This window comes from Peromyscus californicus, unplaced genomic scaffold (assembly GCF_007827085.1).
Source record: "Peromyscus californicus insignis strain IS unplaced genomic scaffold, ASM782708v3 Scaffold_10__1_contigs__length_136768540, whole genome shotgun sequence".
Lineage (NCBI taxonomy): Eukaryota > Metazoa > Chordata > Mammalia > Rodentia > Cricetidae > Peromyscus > Peromyscus californicus.
Window position 1 is genome coordinate 52,279,898 of NW_026294391.1, and position 26,111 is coordinate 52,306,008.

General features: G+C 39.7%; 2 protein-coding genes across 16 annotated transcripts in view; one reads left to right on the forward strand and one right to left on the reverse strand.

Moving 5' to 3' along the window:
* Zc3h12b (zinc finger CCCH-type containing 12B) overlaps nt 1-20,194 on the forward strand; it is a 216,968-nt gene extending 196,774 nt beyond the window's left edge. For all 14 annotated transcript variants that reach the window (XM_052733113.1, XM_052733026.1, XM_052733066.1 and 11 more), the window contains 4 exons: nt 9,671-9,810; nt 12,333-12,567; nt 13,164-13,270; nt 14,473-20,194. In XM_052733113.1, coding sequence (XP_052589073.1) covers nt 9,671-9,810; nt 12,333-12,567; nt 13,164-13,270; nt 14,473-15,893 — 1,903 coding nt within the window. In that variant the 3' untranslated portion in view covers nt 15,894-20,194. The remainder of the gene's footprint in view (nt 1-9,670; nt 9,811-12,332; nt 12,568-13,163; nt 13,271-14,472) is intronic.
* A 2,893-nt stretch (nt 20,195-23,087) lies between these two features.
* The window catches only part of Las1l (LAS1 like ribosome biogenesis factor), a 28,051-nt gene continuing 25,027 nt past the window's right edge, over nt 23,088-26,111 (reverse strand). For both annotated transcript variants that reach the window (XM_052733133.1, XM_052733124.1), the window contains 2 exons: nt 24,799-24,949; nt 23,088-23,444 (listed from right to left, as the gene is read on the reverse strand). In XM_052733133.1, coding sequence (XP_052589093.1) covers nt 23,300-23,444; nt 24,799-24,949 — 296 coding nt within the window. In that variant the 3' untranslated portion in view covers nt 23,088-23,299. The remainder of the gene's footprint in view (nt 23,445-24,798; nt 24,950-26,111) is intronic.

Sequence of the window (26,111 nt, forward strand, 5' to 3'; positions counted from 1 at the left end):
GAATAATTTTTAGAAAACCAATAAATAATGTAATTCCAGATGCATGTCAATATGACTTCTCAAAAATTGCTCAAAAATTGCTCATTGTTCAGTAATTATCTCCAATAGGGTAAATTAGATGAAATATCAAGGAATTCAAAATAAGCATAAGAAAGTTCAATCAAATCAAATAGTATATAAATAACTCCTGAATGAATTCAGATATGCACAGACAGCTGGATGAAATAAAGAAATAATGAACTCTAAGTAAATATATCACAAAGATACTCTGACAACCAAGTTTATACCTGCATCACTCACAATAGTCAAAAATGGAACCATAACATTCATACCAAATAAATGAATAAAGAAAATGTGCTACATATACACAGTGGAATTATATGGAACCATAATGAAAAATAAAATCATGACATTTGCAGAAAAATGGATGAAACCGGAAATCATTTTATTAAGTAAATCAAGTCCATTTTTGATAAATACCATGTTTTGTCTCAAATGAAGAACCTAAGTCTAAAATTATATATAGATATAGACAGAAAGATAGGTAGGTAGGTACGTACATAGTTAGGTAGAAAATAGATAGATAGATAGATAGATAGATAGGTGTTATACCTGTTTGTGGTTTGCAAAACAAGAAGAAAGGAGATCATGAAAGGGAATTAAAAAGGTAGGAAATATAGAGTAGTAGATTACATGTAAATGCAAATAGAAAGAGGTACTAACATAGAAGAAATAGAATCAACTAAGGGGACAGGCAATGTTAGTAGAAGAAGGGACTTCTTGAGAACAAAGTATGATACATATGTATGAAGATGCCATAAAAAGCCTGAAACATTTATATGCTACCCTAAAAATTAATTTTAAGAAATGAATATGGGCCAGCAAGATGGTTGAACAAAGACTCTTGTTGCCAAGTCTAACAACCAAAGTTTCATCTCTGGGCCCTATGTGGTCATAGGAGAGAACCAACACCTCCCTACAAGTTGTCTTCTGACCTCAACAATCATGTACCCCCCTACATACACACACATATCCCCCTACATACACACACATATACATAGATGTAACACAAAATTAATACAAGATGTGAAAGGCGAATTTAATAAAGTGATTGAAATATTAAAAATTTTCAAATTTAAATTTTGGTATGGAAAGCTCAGCTCACTAAGACAAAAAACTCAGTAGGGTAGGGGGTAGATGGGAGTCAGGGAAGGAGGGAACAGGAGGAGAGGGGGAGGGGAAACTGGTTGGTATGTAAAATAAATGAAAAAAGTTGTAGATGTAACAGTCTTACTAAATAAGAAACACAGAGCCAAATGCAGAGTTAAAAGCCCAAGAGGTCAGAGCAGTAGCTAAGAGCTGAGACTAAAAAAAGAACCTTTCTTACCCTTCGCTGCAGCTGTCGTCCTTCACCTCTGAAAGAGACCTACTTCCTGTGTATCTGTCTTTTTATTGACTTTCTGTTCTGCCTTCTCATTGGTTGTAAACCCAACCACATGACCTCGTCACTGCCCATCTATACAGGCCTCCAGGTCTTCCATGGTTGGTATTGAGATTAAAGGCGCGTGTCTCCATGCTGGCTGTATCCTTGAACACACAGGGCAACAAATAATCAAACTCCAAGCTAAAATCAATAAAATACAAACAAAAAATACAAAAAATCAATGAGGCAAACGGTTGAGAAAATCAAAAAGATTGACAAACCCTTAGCCAAATTAACTAAAAGGAGGAGAGAGAAAATCCAAATAACTAATATTAGAGATTAAGGGAGGACATTACAACAGACACTGAGGAAATCCAGAAAATCATAAGGACATACTTTAAAAACCTGTTCTTCAATAAAGGAAAATCCCAAAGAAATGGGTAAATTTCTTGATATATATGAACTAACACAGTTAAATCAAGATCAGATAAGCATTTTAAACAAACTCTTAACCCCTAGTGAAATAGAAATAATTAACTGTTTCCCATCCAAAAAGAAAAAAAAGGAAGTGTGGGGGCAGGTGGACTACCCACCTGCCCCCACATTTCCCCAGAGTGTTCTTGAGTGAGAGTAGTAGGAAATATTAGATAGAAGGATTTAGAGTGTGGAGATAAACAGAAAATACAGGATAGCCTCGAGAGGGCCTGGAACCTTTTCCAATGGGCCCTGACAGTCTCTGCTATAGGGTATTTATAGAAACGCCAAAGGGTGGAGCAAAAGACCTCCCCCCAGGACAGCCAAGTGCAGACCATCTCAGACACCTGCACTCAGGCCCGTGGTCTAATCATCCTCTCTCTATGCAGACCTGCTGGGTAAAGCCACAAGGAACCTGAAAACGGACTCCCACAGGTTCCCCTTTCTTAATATATAAAAATTAGCTCATTATTAAGAGCTCACAGCAATCTCCATAGCTGTTACACCTCCCGGTATGGAAACAGAGGATGATAAAGATGGCATTTCTTTTTTGGATTAGGTCCAAGGTGACTACAGCAGTCTTTAGCTGCACCAAGCCCTTTGTAAACCAAAAACGTTTAAAGTAATTGCAAACTTAAAGAATCCCTTAGTTTCATCATTACCATTAACATGTTAACATAAATATTGCCATACATAGTTACAATTCTCCCAATCTTACAACTTTAACTCTTAATAGAACCATTTGAATTTTCTTGCTAACAGAACATAGGAAAAACTTCTGATGTTTTCACATCAAACTTAAATATTTCCTTAACTTTACAAAACCAGGGTGTATTAATATCAGTAGGTTAACATAATTTCTGAAAACATATTCAACCATATATTCACTCATAACTCCTCCTTTTCTTTACAAAACTTTTTAAAACAAAGCCGGGCAGTGGTGGCGCACGCCTTTAATCCCAGCACTCGGGAGGCAGAGGCAGGCAGCTCTGAGTTTGAGGCCAGACTGGGCTACAGAATGAGTTCCGGGAAAGACACAAAACTACACAGAGAAACTCTGTCTCGAAAAAAATTTAAACAAAATAAAAAACCTAGTTAGAAGAAACCCAAACTTACACAATTCCTACAAATCCATATTTAAAAGCAATATTCTCAATCTAAGCATTATCACTTTGAAAACTTTTAGCAAAACATCCAAAAGCAGTTTCTTAATAAAACTCTTTACACTTTAAAGGAATCTCTTGGTGTACTCATTTGCATTTCTTACTAACAAAACATAACATTAATCCACTCATAAGAAAATATTTTTTAAATTAAATAGACTAAGGAATAATACTTCTCCCTTTTCTTTATAAAATTTTTTAAACAAAATCTCAAGCCTAGTTAGAAAACCCAAACTTTTCCATTTAAACAGTTCCATTTGTAACAAAAAAGCAGTTCCATAAGTAATTCCATTTTTACATACACAGTTCCATAAAACAGTTCCTAGGTCATCACCATAAATAAATTCAAAATTGTCCCATTGCAATGAAATCATTATTGTTCATTTCTTAAGTCCCAAAATTTAAATAATAAATTCTGGTATCAGCCTTCCAAATATGAAGAAATCCATAACAAGAACCTTTTTGTAGTTTTATCTCATTTTTTTAAGTTCAAAAAGTTCAAAAAAAGTAAATTCTGGTATCAGATTTTCTCTTCCAAATATGAAGAGACATTTTACAACCAAAACTTTTTGCAGTTAACAATTTTAGTTCAAACAAGCATCTCTGCAACTTTCATTCTCAAGCCAGAGACCTTTTTAGTCACACTAATATTTTAAACTGCACCGTTTTTGCTGTTAGCTCACGTTTTTCTGTGTTGCGTTGATTTTCCAGTGGGTCTCAGCTGCGGACACCTTGTGCTGTTCTGGCGTCTACCAGTCTTAGCTTCATAGCGGCTTCTGGAGCTTTTGAAAACAGCTCAGACTGCCTGCTTTGCAGTCTGTTAGGATATTACCTTCTGTGTCTCAGGTCCCTTTACTTTATACATTAAGCATAGACTCACAATCAACATTTACACTTTTTCACAAACTCGCATTCAACATATCTTGCAAAGCATTTAGACTCACATTCAAACATTTACACTTTTTTACAAACTCACATATAACATTTAGCTTCTTAGGCGATAATATTCTTAAAGAAACTCTACAGGACTACCTTAGCAAATATACCTATATATTTACTTCTTATTTCTTATTTAAACTTACATTTCCAACTAGCATCTTTCTTATATTCTTATTTGAACTTACATACTTCTTACAAGCTTATATAGGACTACCTTAGATATTCTTAAAGCTAACTTTAGCAAACACCTAAAGATTTTACATTATCACTGTAACTATTAGAAAGATTCTCTTAACTAGACAGGAAGTACGCAAATCATTACTAAAGTTCAGAGCTTATAATCAGCTTTGATAGTTCTGAGAGTTCTTTTGAAACGACTATTTCTTTAATGGCTTTATTAACTCTGGGATTTAGTGACTTCTGTTGCTAAACACTACTTTATGCATTTCAGATCTTCTACAAAAACTCTATTAAGAGCTCTCTCAGTTTACAGCAAACCCAAAAAGAAAAGAGAAGAGAAGAAAAACCTCGTAAGGAATATTCTGTTTCTGAATTGCTTAGCTAGTCATTCCCTAACAGTCAATTTCCCAACAGGAGAAGATAGTGGTCTAAATTGGAGTGGGGTTCCAGACCTGCAGCTTTCAGCAGGCCTGAAAACATTGCTGAAACATTTTAAACTCCTCAGCAGTCTGGAGGCCTCCTTATACTCCTACTATCCCCAGACAGCAAGATGGAACCTCAATATCAGGAAAACTCATTTAGCTGCTTTTCACACTCATAGTTTTTTATTAGCCCAATATTTCTTAGCAAGATTCAAGAACATAGATGTTCTTTCACAAAACATATCCTTCATTAGCTTACTCTGAGGAAGAGCATTTTCATGATTTAGTATTTTCACTTCATTAGCTTTAAACCCTAATGTTATTATTGTTAGCATCTGTGATATTTAGCATTGATTTCTTATAAGGAACTTTCAGGTGGAGAAACTATTTTTTAAGACAGATTTTCTGAAGTTTGTTCCCATCTATAAAGCAGTCATTTCTTTTTAAATGTCTATTTCCTTATCTCCTTATTAGATTTGCAAAGGAATCATTCACTGCAGGTTGTTTGTTCAAAAGGCAAAGAATTTTTATTTTTCCATAAGTTTCTTCATATCTAAGACAATGTTCAATGTACAGATTGCTTTCCCTTGCTTTTTTAAAGGGTTTTTAAGTGGCTTGTTGACAAACGGTATTAGCATTTTAAATCATCTCCTGAGAGGCAAGCTTTTTGTCTGATCTGAGTTCTCAAGAGGTAAGATTAAGCTTTCTAGCATTGCTTTGAAAAGAAACTTCATTCTGAGCTGAAAAAACAGTTTTTGGACAGTATCGCCATCTTCAGCTGAAAAACTAACTTTCCCAGAATGCATTTCTTTTCATCAGCTCGTTGTTATGAGCTAGTTTATGGACTCCATTTCCCATAGTTCTTTTTGGGTCCGGGAGTCAACTTCTGGTTCTTTTACTGGGCTTGCTTTCAAAATTTTAGCCCGGGAAGTTTGAATTAAGCTTTTAAGTTGCATTTTCAACTAGGGAAGATTGGGAGATTTCTGCTCCCTTTTACTTGGCTTGCTTTCAAAGTTTTTGCCCGGGAGGTTTGAACCAAGTGTTTTATGTTTTCAATTACGGGACATCAGAAGATTTCTGTTCTCCCAGAGCTGGCCTTAACGGGTGCTTCTCCTTCATCTAACACCAGCCTGGATCAGAACAGCACCTGCCTTGTTAGCATGCATTGAGGTGGGCATTCCTTTTATCAACTTCCCTGGAGGCTTGTGAAAAACAAAAGCATTTACAACAGAGCTTTCCCACAGCTCCTTCAGAGAGTCTTTCATTGATAGATCTTTATCTCATTTGGCTTGTTCCTTCTCCCACAGATGCAGAGCTTCAGATATCTCAGGCTGTGGCTCTGTTCCTCTGCTAGCTGCCTCTGGAGATAGCACCCCCCCCCCAAAAAAAAATCTGCCTCAAACTCTAGCAGCTTTCCTCTGGTCTTGCACCTTCCGGAATCTGTCCCTTCTCTGTTTCTTCTTCAGACAGTCTTTCTCCCTGACAGTTCCCAGTTTGGTCTCTGTTTACCCCCTCTGCCCCAGAAACAGTTTCCAACACTACAGTGGCAGCTTTCCCTGCTGCTAAAGGTAGGGGCTTTTTGTCCATTTCTGTTTTCCGGGTCTGGGTGAAGGCTCTATGATGACAATTAAGGTATTCACCAATCTGATTACCAGTGTAAACCAGCTTAGATACCCTCTCCACTATTTTGCTAGTAGTCTAAGCTGGGGTCATCCTTGTGGATTCCTGGGAACTTCCCTAGCTCCAGGTTTCTCTCTATCCCCATGATGTCTGCCTCTATCATGCTATCTCTTTCATTGCTCTCCCACTCCGTCCCTGTTCCAGCTCGACCATCCCATTCCCTTATGTTCTCATCCCCCATCCCCTACCCTCTAGTGCACCTCCTCACCCCCAGTTTACTCAGGAGGTCTCATCTATATACCCTTCCCAGGGTGACCTGTGTGTCCCTCTTAGGGTCCTCTTTGTTACCTAGCTTCTCTGGAGCTGTGGTTTATAGCCTGATTATCCTTTGCTTTACATCTAGTATCCACTTATGAATGAGTACATACCATGTTTGTCTTTCTGAGTCTGGGTTACCTCACTCAGAATAATATTTTCTATTTCCATTCATTTGCCTGCAAATTTCATGATGTCATTGTTTTTTACTGCTGAGTAGTACTCCATTGTGTATATGTACCACATTTTCTTTATCCATTCTTTGGTTGAGGGGCACCTAGGTTGTCTCCAGGTTGTGACTATTACGTATAATGCTGCTATGAACATAATTGAGCAAGTGTCCTTGTGGTATGATTGAGCATTCCTTGGGTATATGCCAAGAGTGGTATCATTGGGTCTTGAGGTGGATTGATTCCCAATTTTCTGAGAAGTCGCCACACTGATTTCCACAGTGGTTGTACAAGTCTGCATTCCCACCAACAATGGAGGAGTGTTCCCCTAGCTCCACATCCTCTCCAGCATAAACTGTCATCACTGTTTTTGATCTTAGCCATTCTGGAAGCTATAAGATGGTATCTCAAAGTCATTTTGATTTGCATTTCCCTGATGACTAAGCATGTTGAGCAATTTCTTAAATGTCTTTCGGCCATCCAACACAATTCTTTATAGACCTTAAAAGAACAATACTCAATTTCATATGAAAAAACAAAATACCCAGGATAGCTAAAACAATCCTATATAATAAAAGAACTTCTGGAAGGTATCACCATCCAAAAGTGCTACTATCAGCATCCAAAGTGCTACTCTGGAGCTATAGTAATAAAAACATAACGGTACTGGTATAAAAACAGACAGGTAGATAAATGGAATTGAATTGAAGATCCAGACATAAATTCACATGCCTATGGACACTTGTTTTTTTTTAAGAAGCCAGAAGTATACAATGGAAAAAGAAAGCATTTTCAACAAATGGTGCTGGTCTAACTGGCCCTGTGCATGTAGAAGAATGCAAAAAGAGATCCATGTCTATCACCCTGCACAAAACTCAGGTCCAAATGGATCAAAGGTCTCAATATAAATCCAGATACACTGAACCTGATAGAAGAGAAAGTGGGGAATATCCTTGAATGCATTGGCACTAGAGTCAACTTCCTGAGTAGGACACCAATAATGCAGGCACTAAGATCACCAATTAATAAATGGAATAGAATAAAAGACCAAGGTATAAGGCTATACAACTATGCCCACCTTATTTTTGACAAAGATGCCAAAAATATACATTGGAGAAAAGACATCTACAGTAAGACATCTACAACAAATGGTGCTAGAAAACTAGATACCATCGTGTAGAGGAGAGTTCATAACTTCCGCCCTTCACAAAACTCCAAATCATCATATGATCTACTGCTCTAAAACTTCTAAAGGAAAAAATATAGAGTACCCAAAGGACTCCATATCCTGCTACAAGAACTACTTTCAGATACATGGTCATTGATGTTTTAATCACAGTAGCTAGGGAATGTAATCAACTTATATGTTAGTTACCATTCTATTGTGATAAATACATTTATAAAAGAGTCTATTTGGAACTATAGACTTATAGTTCCAGAGTGAGTTGGAGGGGAAGAATGAGAGTGGATATGCTCAAAATACATTATATACATGTTTGAAGTTCTCAAAGAATAAATAAATATTAATTTTAAAAAGATCAAGAATACAATACAACTCCTAATAGCTTCAAAACCAAAATATCTATAAATAAACCCAACCATGAAGGTGAAAGATTTCTACAATTAAAATTTTAAAACAGTGAAGAAAGAAATGGAAGAAGACACTACAGGAACAACATGGATGTGGAGAAAGGTAGTATTCATTGATTGCTTGTGGGAGTACACACTGGTGCAGCCTCTCTGGCAATCAGTGTAGAAGTTCCCCAAAAAGCTAGAAGTTCTATCACATGATCCAGCTATACCACTCCCAGCCACATGTGAAATGACTCTATTTTACTATAGTGATACCTGCCCATACATATTCATTGCTGCTTCTATATTCATAATAGCAAGGAAATGGAAAAAGTTTAGATATCCATCAATGAATGGATAATGAAAATGTGATATATTTACACAATGGAATGTTATTCAACAATTAAGAAAAATGTGACTATGAAATTCACATGTGTTCTCGTTTGCTTTCTATTGCTATGATAAAGACCATGACCAAAAGTGGTGTGTGTGTGTGTGTGTGTGTGTGTGTGTGTGTGTGTGTGTGTGTGCGTGTGCGTGCGCGCACACCTTTCTGTGTGCTTGTGTGTTTAAGTTTCACATCAACTATCTTCCACATAAGCTTTATCTAAGCCTGTGATAAGAACCTTTCTTTTTCAATATGTTGTGAATTTCTGAATCTTTGAGCAAAGGTGGCAATAGAAACAGAAAGGGGGAAATGAAATTAATAGTAGTTGCTGGGCGGTGGTGGTGCACACCTTTAATCCCAGCACTCGGGAGGCAGAGCCAGGTGGATCTCTGTGAGTTCCAGGCCAGCCTGGTCTACACAGCGAGATCCAGGACAGGCACCAAAACTACATGGAGGAACCCTGTCTCAAAAAAAAAGAAAGAAAAGAAAAAGAAAGAAAGAAATTAATCGTAGTTATTGTATCTGTTGTAAGTTTAGAGTTGTTATTAACCACCCTTGGCATTGAGTGAAATTTATAATAGTACAACAGTCAAATAAAAAGAATACAGTTTTCTGTTGGCATAGTATTCTTTGTCATAGAGGCATGACTTAATAGTAGCAAGCTTGTGGAGGTCCTGAGTTTGATTCTCTGCACTTGAAAAAAAATATGTGCATGACATCATCAAGAAAGAAAATGTTAGCCAGGAATGATATTGGTACTCTGTAATCTCAGCACTTGGAAGGATGTGGCAGGAAGATCATTACAATCTGGAGGTGAGCCTCTAGATAGGAAGTTTCAAGCCAACCTATGCTATATAGTGTAACCCTGTCTTTAAAAGAATATACAAGAAAAGAAAGAAAAATGTCTGTCATTAATCTCAGTACTGAGAAAAGGGCTGGTGGGGTGTTTCTTTTTGCTGACTATTATTAATCCTTTTGTCTCTTGTTCTCTATTGTTTCTGAAGCCATGGGAATAAAGAAGAATTCTCCTGCAGAGGAATACAACTAGCTGTGGATTGGTTTCTAGACAAAGGCCATAAAGATATCACTGTATTTGTACCAGCATGGAGAAAGGAGCAATCCCGCCCTGATGCACCAATTACAGGTACTATTTAAAAAAAAAAAAAAAAAAAAAAAAAAAAAAAAAAAAAAAAAAAAACTTTTCCTCAAGAGTCAAAGATAAAAGTATAGTTTGGAGAGAGGCAGATGGTCCCAATTTAGATAATTGCTTTGCTAAGTTAAATATGCTTAAAATATCTTTTAGTAAATGTATTTGTATAAAGTGATCCATTATGAAACCATTCTTGTTTTGTGGTATGCGATAGTTAAATAAAAACTTCCATTTAGAAAACCATAAAGCACATGACTGGAAAAAAGAATGTTATTTTTATGGAAATGATGATACACACCTAAAATCCTAAGACTCAATAGACTGAGGCAAGGGGATGATGAGTTTGAGGCTAACCTGTGTCATATAGTGAGTACCAGAGCAGCCTGTTTAATCCATCATGGATTTCAGACAATAGGGAATAAATCTGCTTATGAATTTGACTGAATTTTTCAAGAAACTAAATGTTAAATGATATATAGGCAGTCTTATTTTGTATCAAGGAAACAATTGTGAGGTTTACAAATTAGGGGGAACAGAGGAGAAAACAATCAAAGACAGTAAGAACCACTCTGTACCTGAGGCAAAGAAGTTCGGGACCTAGAGATGATCACACTTTTTCTTTTTTTAAAGTATGAAAGCTTAGCTTAGGCTTGTTCCCAACTAGTTCCTTTATTATTATTATTATTTTACTTTAATTTTTTTCATTTTACATACCAACCACAGTTTTCCTTCCCTCCCCTCCTCCCGCTCACCCCCACTTCTCCCCACCCCACCCCCTATCCACTCCTCAGAGAGGGTAAAGCCTCCCATGGGGAGTCAACAAATTCTGGCCCATCAAGTTGAGGCAGGACCAAGTCCCTCTCCACTGCATCAAGACTGAGCAAGGTGTCAGACCATAGGGAATGGGATCCAGAAAGCCAGTTCATACACCAGGTCCCATTGCCAGGGGCCCCACAAGCAAACCAAGCCAGGCAACTGTCACCCACATTCTGAGTGCCAGGTTCAGTCCCCTGCAGGTTCCGCAGCCATTAGTCTAGAGCACATTTTTTAATTCTCCACAAAAATGTTTTCATTTTGTTCTTTTCACGTAAGAAGAAAATAGAAAATAACAATGAATGTGCAGTAAGACACTTAATTGGATTATGTTTGTCTTTATATTAGTGAAATTCTAAAATGAACTTTTAAGTATTTCTTTATGGAACAAAGAGTTCATGAACATAAAGGTGCCTAAATTCTACAAGAATCATGATGTGCACCCCAGGCTGACAGTGCAGTCACTACATTTCCAGTACACACAGCACATGCTCTGTATAGCACTGAAGAACATACAGATACCAGTCTCCCGATTACCGTTACTTTCCCAAAGTAACTACTCAGAAAGCCCAGTGGGTGGATGGCTGAGTTCTATGGAGAGCTGTCTCTATCTGCAGAGCAGGCCCAAGCCCCAGTATATCTCAATACTGCTCAAGACCAGTAAGCAAGTTTTCTCTCCTAAACAACTGGGTCCAAAATGGCCAGCAAGAGGGCTCAGCAGGTAAAGGCATTGGCTGCCAGGTCTGACAACCTGAGTTGAATCCCTGGGAACCAAAGAGTGGAAAAAGAACTAACTCCCACAAGTTGCCCTTTGACCCCTTCACACATCACGGTAGACACAGACACACACAGACACACAGACACACACACACACACACACACACACACACACACACACACACACACACAAATAAAAGATAGATAGATAGATAGATAGATAGATAGATAGATAGATAGATAGATAGATAGATAGATTTTTTTTGAAAGGAAGAAGAAAGTCACTACTTAAGTGCTATAACTTTAGTTTTGTCCTTCTTTCAGGGAAAAGTAAAAAATGAAAGTCTTCATGAGTGATGGCTTACTCTCCTGACAGACACAGGCTTTGCTATTTTTGAACTTAAACAGTCAAGAAGCTAGGCTAGGGATGAGGATATGGATCAGTGGCAGAGCACTTACCTACCATGCTCTTGATTCTGGGTTTCAACCCTAGCACCACAGGAAAAAAAATCTGATGCTTCAGACACAGGGCAAAAGAAATATCAAGAGTGCTAGGGTTAGCTGAGTGTGTTGGTGCACGTCTGGTATCGCTGCTCTTGGGACATTGATGTAGAAGAATCTAAAGACCCAAGCTAGCCTGGGCTACATAGTAACACTCTTTCTCAGACAAGAAAAGTTAGATCAAGTGTTAGTTTTTATTCTTTGTAATAGTTTTTAAAAATTAAATGTGTCTGAATCTAGGTTTGTTTTTTGTTTTGTTTTGTTTCATTTTCCTGAAAGAAAAACTAAAGTCTGAAAGAGAAGATGACTTATCTGAGGTCACAATTCTATTTTATGTCATAGCCAGAAAAGTAGCACACTTGTTCTCCAAGTACAAACAAATAAAAGATTTATCTAGTACTAACTTTTGTTTTGGTAATATAGGGATAATACGGTTAACTTCCAAAGATGATTTTCTACTTTGTGGTATAAACATATTTTGATAGATCAAGATATTCTACGTAAACTGGAAAAGGAAAAGATTCTCGTCTTCACACCATCCCGAAGGGTCCAAGGCAGAAGGGTGGTCTGCTATGATGACCGGTTCATAGTCAAATTGGCTTTTGATTCTGATGGCATCATTGTATCCAATGATAACTACCGAGACCTTCAAGTTGAAAAGCCAGAATGGAAGAAGTTTATAGAGGAGCGGTTGCTGATGTATTCTTTTGTGAATGATAAGTGAGTTTCTTTCTAGTAAGCTCTAAACAGTTAAATACAAATTACTAGTAGTAATACATTACATGTCAAGAAACATATACTGAACACTTATTGTAGAGCATGGATTATGCTGGTTGCTACAAAAATAAAAGACTGAATAGGAAGCAGGACTCACCATCAAGGGGCTTAAAGTACATGAGAAGAAATGTAGAAATAGGGGGAGAGAGAAAATTATGACAGGATGTTAAAAGTTGCTTTATCTTGTGAAATGAATTTCACAGAATAAATAGGGCTGCTGGGGATGACCTGTGGACAGTACACTATGAATAGATCTGAAGGTATGAAAGTGGCTGGTGCACTGGGGCAAACTGACATTCATGGCAGTATGACTGTGTATACAGTCCATGAAAAATGCACAAGGAAAGAATCCTTTCTGTGTGATCAAGTGAAAACAAAGGGAAGAACTACTATTTTGACAGAAGACAGATGGGAGGTAGAAAGCACAAGTTGAATGTCATGATTATAGTGCAGGCAAGGGAGAAGGAAGGCCTGGACTCCTAGAAAAATGTGGTAGTGACAGAAGGAAACACAGTCACCTCTTGTTGGCTTGCTTCCAGATTTATGCCTCCAGATGATCCTTTAGGACGCCACGGTCCAAGCCTTGAGAATTTCTTAAGAAAGAGACCTGTTGTTCCTGAACATAAAAAGCAACCATGTCCGTATGGTGAGTACTTCTGGACAGAATTAAGTTCTGAATGAAGGGAAACATACAGATTCTTTGAATACTTTTCCTTTCCAGATTTCTCTTTGAAGCGAGAAATCTTGGCTTGTCCACTTTATGTGAGTGACAATCTGTGTCTTTATGCACTCTCAGTTAGGTACATAAAGCAACATCTTTGAAACTGCATGAGGAAAAGGTAACTAGAATTGCATGGGAGATTAGTTGTCACTTGTTAAGATACCAAGTCGTCACTTGTTAAAATGTGCTCTAGATGCCCAAGTCCTGAGTGATGTTGCTAGGAGTAAGGACAAGCAGAAACTATATAGCCTATGGAACAGAAGGGGCAATTCCAAAGGATTGACCCTAAACTAGATCATGTTTCTCAGGCAGGTGACTCTACCTTCTGTCAATCAGTTATACCATTTTTCTTCTGATTTGCACTTCAGTTGCCTCCAAATTTCCTTTTCAATTGTATTTCTAAAATACAGGGTTTTTTTTTTTAAGTGTTCTTGCACTCTTACCCAAATCCCCCCCCCCATACAGTTTGTGAGCCTAACAGTGTAACCTGAACTGCTTGGTCTGAGGCTATTTAGGATGTTGATGTTTGTTGAATAATCACTTGTTGAAGGGTGTGTTTTTGTTTTTGTTTTTGTCTGTGATTCATGTTCAAATGAGAGTATTTTCATGTGTGTTGTCTCATTTCATCTTTACAATGATCCTGTAATGTAGACATGGTTCTGACCCTTGTTTACCAAAGAGGAAAATGGGCCTTAGCAAACAGTCATTGTCCCCGTCACACAGCCAGTAAAGGACAGAGCTGGAACTGAAACATAGTTCTCAGTGGCCTCAAACTTGTGCTCTTCGCACTGCATCATTCTGTTTTCTGCCCCTCTAGGCTGCCTCAACAAACAGACTATGCCTAAGGAAAGTTGTCCATCACCAGGAAACTAAGGCTAGTCAACTGCTCAGCTCTTAGCTCTTACACTGCAATTTCCTCCGAAGCTTTCCACTCTCTCCCTCTCCCCTCACAGTATGTGCTGACTCCTTGGTGTTGTCTGTCTCTCATCTTTGTGGAGAGTTCATTTTCTGCCTTAACCCTGAACAGTATAACCCTAACCTGAGTGACCAGAATGTTAGGACAATTTCTGGCACGGAGAGTTATACCACTATGAGAGAGAGTCTTACCCCAAGGCATTATTTTTCAGGCAAAAAATGCACCTACGGCCACAAGTGCAAATACTATCATCCAGAGCGGGCCAACCAACCCCAGCGTTCGGTGGCTGATGAGCTCCGAATCAGTGCCAAACTGTCCACAGTGAAAATAATGAGCGAAGACACTCTGGCCAAGTGTGGCACAGGGATGTCTGCTGCCAAAGGTGAGATAACCTCAGAGGTCAAACGTGTGGCCTCCAAGCGCCAATCAGATCCCAGCATCCGATCTGTGGCTACGGAACCTGAAGAGTGGCTGTCCATTGCCCGTAAACCTGAGGCCAGTTCTGTCCCTTCACTTGTGACCGCTTTAAGTGTCCCTACAATCCCTCCCCCGAAAAGCCATGCAGTGGGTGCACTCAACACCCGTTCAGCCAGCAGCCCCGTGCCAGGGTCCTCCCACTTCGCCCATCAAAAGGCCTCTTTGGAGCACATGGTCAGCATGCAATACCCCCCTATCCTGGTTACCAACAGCCATGGCACCCCTATTAACTATACTGAGCAATACCCAAAGTTTGAGACTATGGGAGACCACGACTACTATTCAGTGTTAAGCGACTTCTCCAAACTGAGCATCAACAGCATGCATAATCATGAGTACTACATGGCTGAAGCAAACCAGGGGGTTTATGTTCGGAATCCCAGCCTATGTACGGACAGTCACATGAGCCATACCAGGAGTGACAACTATTCCTCTTATAACAACTTGTATTTGGCTGTAGCTGATGCCCATCCTGAAGGCACTTTGAAGCTTCACCGCTCAGCATCTCACAACCATCTTCAGCCGTTTTCCCATGGTTACCATGAAGCCTTAGCGAGAGTGCAAAGTTACGGTTCAGAAGATTCCAAGCAAGCACCCCACAAGCAGTCAGTCCCTCACTTAGCTGTGCATGCCCAGAACCCAGCAACTGGTGCACACTCTAGCTGTCCTGGAGACTACACCATGCCTCCCAATATCCATCCTGTGGGGCCCTCCCAGCCAGGCCGTGCTCTGGTGATGACTCGAATGGACAGCATTTCTGACTCCCGCCTCTATGATAGCAACCCCATGAGGCAAAGGCGGCCTCCTCTGTGCAGGGAACAGCATGCTAGCTGGGATCCATTGCCCCGTACAGCTGACTCCTATGGATACCACTCCTATCCCTTAGGTAACAGCCTCATGCAACCATGTTATGAACCAGTCATGGTAAGGAGCATGCCTGAAAAAATGGAGCAGCTTTGGAGGAATCCTTGGGTTGGAATGTGCAATGATGCCAGGGAGCATGTGATACCAGAGCACCAATATCAGACGTACAAGAACCTCTGCAACATCTTCCCTTCTAACATCGTTCTTGCAGTGATGGAGAAGAATCCCCACACAGCAGATGCTCAGCAGTTGGCAGCCTTGATTGTTGCCAAGCTTAGAGCTGCACGTTGACATGACATAGGACTTATTCCTTTACATAAATATGAATACTAATAATACATACTTAATTCTAATAAGTAATAATTTGTGTTGTTCTTTTAAAATTACAGAGTGTTTATATCATTTTAGTACATAACAACTCTGTGACGTAGATCTTGGTAACATCTAATTTTATTGAGGAAGAAACTGAAGCTTGATGAGATTAGCTGACCTGTCAAGGTCACACTGCTAGTAAATGACCAAGTCAAGACATAAACCGAAGTTCTCTAGCCCAACGTCCCATGCCCTTTTCCACTGAAGTGTGGAGGTAATGGAGGACAAAACCCAGGTTTTGTCTAAATGCAGGAAACCCCAAGGGATTTCATTACCATTGTTTTCTTTTTTAGTTTTTTGAGACAGGGTCTCTCCTTGTAGCACAGGCTTTCCTGAAACTTGCTATGTCGACCAGGTTGGCCTTTAACTCACAGAGATCCACCTGTCTCTGCCCGAAGAGTGCTAGGATTGAAGGTGTGTGCCACCACACCTAGCTACTAGTGTTTTCTTAGTCACACATTCCATATTATAAAGTATGGACCATCTGTCTTACTTAGAGAGCAAATATATGAGGATCAGACTGTATTGTGAATTGACCTTTTAAGGGTTTTATAATAGATATTTAAAACTAAAAGTAAACACATATTTTATTGCATGGGTATCTGATCATTCAATATCTTTAGCCAAGTATAGGGTCACACTGAAGCTTCTAGAGATATAGTTGAACCCTCCTCTTAGCAATTCTACTGCATGTATGAATTTATATATTTGGTTTGAGATGTGTTTGTATCTCTGGTATCAACTTTTCTATCGTGATAATAAGACAGTAAGCTCTATACAGTCTATAGTTTACACCTGTATAGATCACAAATACAACTCGATGATTTTGTCACATTTTATAGTTTCAATTAGATTTAAAAATGAAATCACATGCCAACATTTAAAGCTTTGCTTTCTTACGCACCAGAGTAAAGCAGCTGTACTTCTTTGACATATTTTACTTGCCCACGTTTATTAACCATTCTTAGCTCTCAAGTCTCTTCACCTTAGCAGATTAGGGATCAGGCTGGAGCTTTCTATAGAGGAGGTACTCTATAAGCACATATTCAACACTTAGTATGTATATGACACATGAGTGCTAAAGAGCTGGACCAGGACCAAGGGACTTCCTACCAGAATTTACTTCCCTTATCGCAGGAGGGATGACATTAAGTGATAACTACAGAGTTGGAACTTCTGACCAATTCAACATTACAGGACAAAGTGTAGTGAAAGAGAGTGGATAGCCACGTATACCACTCTCTCCTGTTGTCCACCCTTTAAGCAATAAGATCAGTCATTGGTAGAGCAGATTCCTTTAGGAAACAAAACCAGGGTATTTTCTAGGTGGCAAAAGAGCAGCTTCCAATGGGGCCCACTGTTAGATAATTCTGAAATGCACTATTAAAGAGGGTATGACTTTTGGGTCAGGCAGCACCGTTTGCACAATTTGAATCTTACTCTGGGTAGAATTCATTTGTAGCTTCATGCCTCTACAAGAGGTATTTATTGTTTTGTTTTAAGATGCACTAAATGAGCCCTCCTTTCTGAATCCATTGTATATTTCAACATTTTGAACGATGACCAGCTCACAATTTCTGAAGCTGGAACTTACTAACTTCTACAGTCCTTTTTCATGAGAGTTGAGAAGGCCTGGCCTTGGCCTTTTGTTTCTTCATGAGAAGGTGTAATACTGCCTATAAATGTTTCTTACTGTGAAACACTCTGAATGTGAGGCTGTAGTCAGGGTTGTTTCTGGTGGTTTGAATAATGGCTTACATGCTGCTTTCCAGCTTTCTATCTCTGTGAAAGTTGACAAACAGTACATCTTAAACAATATTCACTTAGCCACAACTTTACATTTATCTCCTCCTGCCCACTAACTGTTCCATTCCCCAGTATACTGGTAAAGTGTAACAATACTTTCTATCAGGTAGGGCCACACAGACTGACAATTGTCACTGCAGTGCTTCCTATCTCACCTTGAAATTCTGGGATCTTCGAAATCTGCCCCTTGACGAAATCAGGGCATTTGACAATCTCAGATTATTCTGATAACCTTTGTACCAATTAGTCCATCTTCCTTCAGTGACACTGTAGTGCCCAGTAGCTTCCCAGTTTCCAGGGAAGCACAGGATTCGTCTTATCAGCTGCAATTCATCCGGAATACATTCATGTTGAAAACACAAAAGAATTGTAAGCTCTTCCCAGTGGGGCCCTCCGGAATTTTTAAGATAGCATATGTATTTTTTTACTTTCTAAGAAAGGATTGCCATTCCTCTCTCCTTGTAAAATGTGTATGAACCAAAGCAGCTAAGAGCAATGCCTCAAATAACCAGAAATGACCTTTTGTTGATACAAATTGTATCTCTTTTCTCCTGATTGTATAGAAACAAATATACAAAACTCATCTTAAACTATGTTTAGTACTTAATTTTCACCATATTTGTGGCACTGTGTGTCACAGGAAAGTAGCCCAGGGGTAACGAGGGAGCTTTTATTTCCAAAGGGCAGTAGTAGTTTATAGACAAATACAGATTTCAAGGCCTCTTTATTGTTAGATGCACAACTATTGTGTGTCCAATCGGCAACATTGTTATTCTCTTTAGCCTATTAAATTTAGTATGTCCTTACAAAGGGGATTTTTATAAAGTGTCAATAGTAATAAACCATATGTAAGTAGCTTTAATGGAGCTGTATAATTATGAATGCATTAATCCAGTGTGGTTCTTACATTTGAGAAACATTTTTTTATATCAAGATCTGCACACTTCTTGACTTTTCCATTTTGTCTATAATTATAAAATAGCAATTAGAGAAGAGCATTGAGACCTCGTTAGCACCCTTCAAGGGGCTAAGTGTGTGTCCTTCAGGATACTTACCTCCAAGTACACAGCAGGGGTTAAGGCACAGTGTTCCGTGTGGTTTTCCAGAAGCAGCGGATTCTGTAAGAGGTGCTTTGTAATTTGAATTCCTTCACTGATTTTCTGACCTCATAGCAAACCTCTGCCTGTTCACGCCTTAGACTTTGTAGATTTTCTGATTTTTGTTTTCTTGTTGTGACCTTATTATTGTTGTTGTTTTCATTTCCACCTAAAGGAGAAATGTGACTTTGGAGGGGCATGGTCAATCCAGGGCACCCTTTCTATAAGACAGCTCAAAAAAAAAGGAGCCTTTTCAAAGGTAACATGGAACTACTGAACTCACTTAAGGTACCAGGTGTGGAAGGGAAAATGTCGGATGACGTATGGAAATGGTCTGTAAAACTTTTCTTCTAAGTAATGAAGCGTAGAGCATTTTTCTCGCCCTCTCTTATTATCTCAACCCCTTCAGTTTCTAAGAGACTACTTCTCTGCAATCCAGTTTTTTCTTTTTGAAATAACCTCTATAAAATAATTCAATCATTAATATCTCTTCGTCTTTGTTCCAGTTTCCTTCTGACGTGGAATAGTTCATTATGAAGAGGCTCTCAGTTAACATTCTGTCTGTGCTCTAAGTGTGCAGCTTTGTACAAATGCCCTTTTGGAGGGCTGACAATTTCAATAGTTTGTTTTAATCTGTAAACCAGGTTTGGATTTGCACAGCGAAAGTAATGCCAAGTTGTCCAAAGAGCCCTGCTCAGGTCTCCTCCTAACCCTTATCTTCCTCCTCCTAGTTTGCTTCTCTTCGGCTATGAAACTGAGGAGTGCATAATCTTCGACCGACCAAAATGGCACTAGTGTTAGTTTTTCATTGGAAACAAAATCAGTGTATTTCTAGAACTTGCTTGTCTAAAGTAGTCAATGCCTCTGTGAAGACTCAGCATATTTGATATCTTCTGTATTATAGCTAGCTATACACATAGGCAGATTGACTATTTTCTAGTCCTGGTTTGTGTATCATTGAGCTATAGTAATTTGTTTTATCCACTTGTGGGATTAAACAGTATTGTTTAATGGTTGTAAACTTTTTTATAAAACCACTTTGGGTTTCTTATTTGACCCAAACATAATGTAAGTCTCAATGACAAAATACAGAGCCAACCTGAGGTGAGTGAAAATATAGCCCTTCTTCTCCAGTTTTGTCCGGCCCTAGGATGCATGTGCAATGCTTTATACAATATTCTCACTAGCACGAATGTACTTACAACTTCTTCATGAGGTTTTTCTTTGTTTCACCTGCAATTGTGATGAAAATGCTGTATTGTTGACAACAATGAACTGTAAACCCATTTACTGCATAAACTATTTGTCTACTAATCACTAATGGCTCTTTCTTTAAGAACATCAGCAACATAAGTCAATGCACACACACACACACACACACACACACACACACACACACACACACACACACACTCCAATTTGTTCCTGTAATATTAAACGTATGTCCTTGCAACTTGCATTGTTAAATAAACAATAGGACATAGATCCCCATTCCTCCCTCCCAGAGTTCACCTGAAATTTACCAAAATCATCTAATTTTTGGTGTTTCTTATGGTTACGATCGAACCCAGTCTTAAAAATTCTAGGTAAGCATTCTACCACTGAACTACATCCTCAGCCCTTAGCATGATGAGAGCCTTGTTATATACCCCCAGACTGGCCTTGAATTTTATATACACACACAATTTGTACATGGCCATGACCTCTCAGTTCTTCTGATTTTGCCTTTCAAGTACTGGGACTACAGGTGTGCTTGGGAAAATCATTTTCTTGTTTTCTTCTTTTTTGAGAAAGGTTTGTGTGTCACATATATAAAACATGATATGCTTCAGAAAAACAATTCATTCAGTAACTATCATGTATCAGGCACTGTTTTAGATTCTTAGGAGATGGCACCTCATGTGGAATTTTCATTTTAAGTGGGCTGCCAATGTTTTTTTTCAGAAAACGTGTGTGTGTTTGTGTGTGTGTGTGTGTGTGTGTGTGTGTGTGTGTGTGTGTGTGTGTGTGTGTATGGTGCATGCACATGTATGGTAACATACACCTGTGTGCACATATGTGGAGGCCAGGAAACCTCCAATGTTTTTCTTTATTGCTCTCCACCTTACTGCTTTGAGACAGGATATCTCAGTGAACTGGAATCTCAACATTTTGGCTAAGCTGGCTGCCTAGAAAGCTCTTAGAACACAGTTGTCATTTTCTTTAATACTAGGGTTACAGGCATGCACAACCATGCTTTGTGTTTTATGTAGTTGCTGGGATTTGAACTCAGGTCTTCAAGCATTCTTATCTACTGAGCCATCTCCCCAGATCCTGAACAGCAAATCTATCCTGTTAATGTCTGATCTTTATAAGTTTCTGAGGTAAATATCCTGCAGATTAAGAAAATAGCATGACTTGCCCAAGGTTGCTCCAATTAAGTAGTGAGGCATGTCTAGAACCTGGGTCACTAGACAGCTTTTTCCTGTCTATCAGTGCATTTCAAAGTCCATTTTGCATCAAAATAATCCCATCTATGTCAAAATCATAGTGTGGCCTATTCTTCAACCTTTGATTCACATCAGGAGTGGGGTCTAATAATCTGCATCCATAATGATCCCAGATGATGTTCAATAAAACACAAAACACTTGATCTATACCAACCTCTCTCTCTCTCTCTCTCTCTCTCTCTCTCTCTCTCTCTCTCTCTCTCTCTCTCTCTCTCTCTCTCTCTCTCTCTCTCTCTCTCTCTCGGTAAATCACTTCTCTTTGTCTCAGTATCTCAATGCACGGGAGGGGGAGGGGTTGGTTAGAGGCAGAAAATCTAATCTTTAAAAAGCAGTATCAGGGAAGTTCCCAAAACATATGCAGTCAAGTGAGAGCTACTCTGATGTAGACTGGGACAAACCATGAAATGTGTATCCTCAGACCATGGAATATGTATCCACACATTTTCAAGTCCCTTCTCCATGTTAATCTAGAAGGTTCTTGATGATCTTTCAGGCTTTGACTTTCCAGTACACTAGAAAACCTTTAGCCCTTGTCATTGTGAAGAGAGAGAGCAGCACTGAGAACAAAAAACACCATTGTATTAACCAATGCACAAGCCTGCTTTATCAATACCTGGAAAAGTCTGTTGTGCTGCTGGACTCATGGAATGCTTTTGAGTCTAACAAAAAACGAGACTAGCTCCCTTAAAAAGCAATGTTATCAGATATATATATATATATATACACACACACACACATATATAACACACATACATATACACATAAATGTATATATACACATACACATAAATACACATGTAGTACACACACACACACACACACTCTTATTTATATAGTATTCTTTCAGATGCTAAACACTCCCTAAAGGTCATAACTCAAGTAAGAACCCTTGCTGAAGTTCAGTGATGAAAATACTTGCCTACCATGCCTGAGGCTCCGGTTACCATCCTCAGCTTGGCGTGGCTTGGGGGCAGGCAGAGCACAGAACACCTTGACCGGGTTCTAAAACAGCATTTCCAACATTTCTTGTAACAGCTACTTATAGAAACCCTTTAAGGTACTTGGAAGAGGCATAAGTAACTCTGTCCTTCCTCACCAGGCTTTTAAAGGTTCTACTTTGATCTCTTTTCAGCTAAGGGCTGACACAGGGTGAATGTTCTGCCTATGTCTCTTGCCAACTAGGGTCTGATGTAGAATAGGCACTAAGGGAAGATGACTGAAAATTGGGTGATCATAGGACAGGGGCTGACATCACTAAGATGTTTCTTAAAGCTCCAAGCCCACTGCAGAAGTATATTATATCTTTTCTAGGCCAACCAACAGAGAAATGACAAAGTATAACATATTTCCAGCTTTCAATTCCTGTTTGTTGCTCACTAAAGGAAAAACTGGATCCTCCTCCCACTCCCTGCTACCTCCTGTCCCCACAAAGCCCCATGCCCCAGTTGTTCACTGGGCTCGATAGCCAGCTCTTTTCTGGGCCCTGATGCTTTCATGTAGGCTTACCCACATTACGGGGAGGGATGCAGAAATAAGTTTAAGGAGCCATGCAGCAGGTGTACCTACAGTCTAGCTAGGAAAGCAATCAGAATTGGTATACTTAACAGGCCCCAGGCTCCAACTTCTACTCAAAAGCCTTGTTACCATCTCACCATTTATAGAACTGCCACAAAGTAAAGGGAGAATTACACTGGTTTACCTTAGAAGACACATCCCTCATCTCACAAACACCAGAAAAACATCTGTTTATTATTTTTCAAAACAAAACCAAAAATCTGTGGGGGGGGGGGATTCAAATTTCCATTGTGGTGGAAATTTGAATTGTAGCTGATCTGAACTGTCACCCAGGTTGTCCAGTCTGTACCATGGATGGACTCTGGACTGAGCTGTGACTAGAGCAGGGCCGCAGGGACACTTTGCATCAGGACAGCCATCAGAAGAGTTGCAGGCCAGCTTTGAGGCCATGCAGTTGTCCCTGGTTCCAGAGAAGGCCCTCCACGTTGCCACTGCTGCTGCTGCTGCTGCTGCTGCTGCTGCTAGAGTTGTTACTGCCTCCATAACAACCAAGGCTCAGAGTGCTGCAGAGAAAATGGGCAGTCAGTCGGGGAAAGGGGCAGCTCTAACTCTGGAGGAGCTAAGGGAACTTGACCTGTGTGTGCCCGTGGGAAGGGCCAACCTCCTGCTTGTCTTTATAAAGAAGAGATAGTAGCTATTCTGACCAATGATTTCAGGTGAGAACCAGGGTTGGCTCTGCTCTTGTCCCTGTCCATTGCCCGTCCCCACAAGGAAGAAATGGAAGAGTAGAACTTTTCAAATGAAGCATTAAGCAAAACTGCACTATAGAAAATAGGTTAAATCCTTGTAGAGCTATATTGCTTAAGATTAAGGGATGGAGGTCCCACCTCAGCCCCAGGAAGATAACAGAGTGGCTGCCTCAGTAGGGCCTCTTTCCAAGGTCCTAGAGCTTAGTGAGGACCCAAAGGATGCTGGGCTGGATCCCTCCCACATCTAACAGCTATTTAAGGGGCTCAATATGAGGTTTGGGATATAGAATTAATGTGATCCAACTCCACCCGATATTTTAAGACTGCTTGAGGTACACAACTACCCTCTGTCTCCCTAACCTAGCTCAAAAACCACTCGAGTTCCCGATTCCTGTAGATCAAAGGTCCTTCTGGCTAGGTGAGGTGCCATCTAGCTGAGAGCTAAGCATCAGCCTTCACTCAGGCAGATCTATAGTTTGAAAAAAAACCTTACAGATAATCTAGCCCCATCCTTTCCCATCACCCACAACTTTACAGACAAGGAAACTGAGGTCCAGAGTTGAGTAAGAAAGGATCAGCTCAAAGACACATAGCCAAGGGTGAAGCTGAGCAAAGAAGTAAGGGTGGGCATTTCATGAACAAACTATTAATAGAAGAGGGTTATAAAGCTGGGCCAAGTCAACAGCTCCACCAGCCCACACTTCCCTCTTTATACCCTGGCACTCACTGGGCCAAGCCTTCCTAGGGCCAGGTTAGTGGGAGGAGAAGGGGCCTCTTACAATGGAATCCCACTTGCAATTGGCTTCCCCAGCTACCTCCTCTATTCATCTGCATCTGGGGCCCTTGGGTTCTAGAGACCTCTCCCAGAATGCCCAGAATGAAGAGGAGTCCAAGTCATCTCCTGGGGAAGAAGCAAGCAGAACAGGAATGAACTCTCAATTCCAATGGCCCCAGACAGATGCATACACAAAGACACTAGCCTCAAAACTGGACTCAGCCTGGAAGGGGTGCTAAATCATCTGTGTGGCCACTTCACTAGGTCCCTATACTAGGGTAAAGGAGTACTAACAAGGGCACGGCCACTGACTCATCAGCCCCACTCTTTTTCCTCTTCATCCATCAGGTAGCAGTCAAAAGGCTGAGAAATCCCACTGCCATAGCTACTCACCTACTCCTGGACTTGGAGGGTTCTAACCGGTGCTCTACAACAGGTTGGTCCAAAAGATACATGGTGTCGTAATTATCCAACATAAGCTCTGTTGGGTCGTCAGTCTGACCTGGCATTCGGCCTATAGGGAATGTACCCCATCGTACGTCTTCTGTAGAACAAAGAGAGGTGGCAAGTATGAGCTTGTGAAAAGTCAAAACTATACTCAGATTCCATCTTTCCTAGTCAGAATGGCAGTCATTTTAAAAAAAAGTAACAATAAATGCTGGTAAGGATATGGAAAGGGAACTCTCATACACTGCTGATTGGAATCTAAACTAGCCCAACCACTGTGGAAGTCAGGAGAAGGACTTCTCAAAACAGAAACAAAACAAGTAACAATAAAAACCCAGAGAAACCTTATTTACCTAAAGGACTTCAAAAATCAACACATCACAGAGATATTTGCACATCAGTGCTTATTACAGCATTATTCACAGTAGCTAAACCATGGAACCAACCTAGGCGTTCAAGAACAGAGGAGTGAATAGAAAAGGTGATATATAAAATCAAGCTTTTCAGCTCTAAATGCAGGGCGTTTACCCACCAACCCCACAGTTCCCCAGAGTTTTCTTGAGTGCGAGCAGCAGGAAATATTAGATAGAAGGATTTGGATTGTGGAGCTAATCAGAAAATAAAGGATAGCCTCCAGAGGGCCTGGAACCTATTCCAATGAGCCCTGACTGTCTCTGCCCTAGGGTACTTATAGAAATGCCAAAGGATGGAGCAAAAGACCTCCCCCCAGCACAGCCAAATGCAGACCACCTCAGACACCTGCACTCAGGTCGTGGTCCAAGCATTTTCTTTATGCAGACCTGCTGGGTAAAGCCACAAGGAACCTGAAAACGGGCTCCCACGGGTCCCCCTTTCTTAATATATAAAAATAGCTCGTTATTAAGAGCTCACAGCAATCTCCATAGCTGTTACACCTTCCAGTATGGAAGTAGAGGATGATAAAGATGGCATTTCTTTTTTGGATTAGGTCCAAGGTGACTACAGCAGTCTTTAGCTGCACCAAGCCCTTTCTAAACCAAAAACTCTTAATGCAATTGCAAATCTAAAGAATCACTTAGCTTCATCATTACCATTAACAGGTTAACATAAATATTGCTATACATAGTTACAATTTTCTCAATCTTACATCTCAAAGCAAACTCTTAACAGAACCATTTGAATTAACATAAATGGTACTATATATAGTTAACAATTTTCTCAGTCTTATAATTTTAAGTCTTAATAGAACCATTTGAATTTTCTTGCTAACAGAACATAGG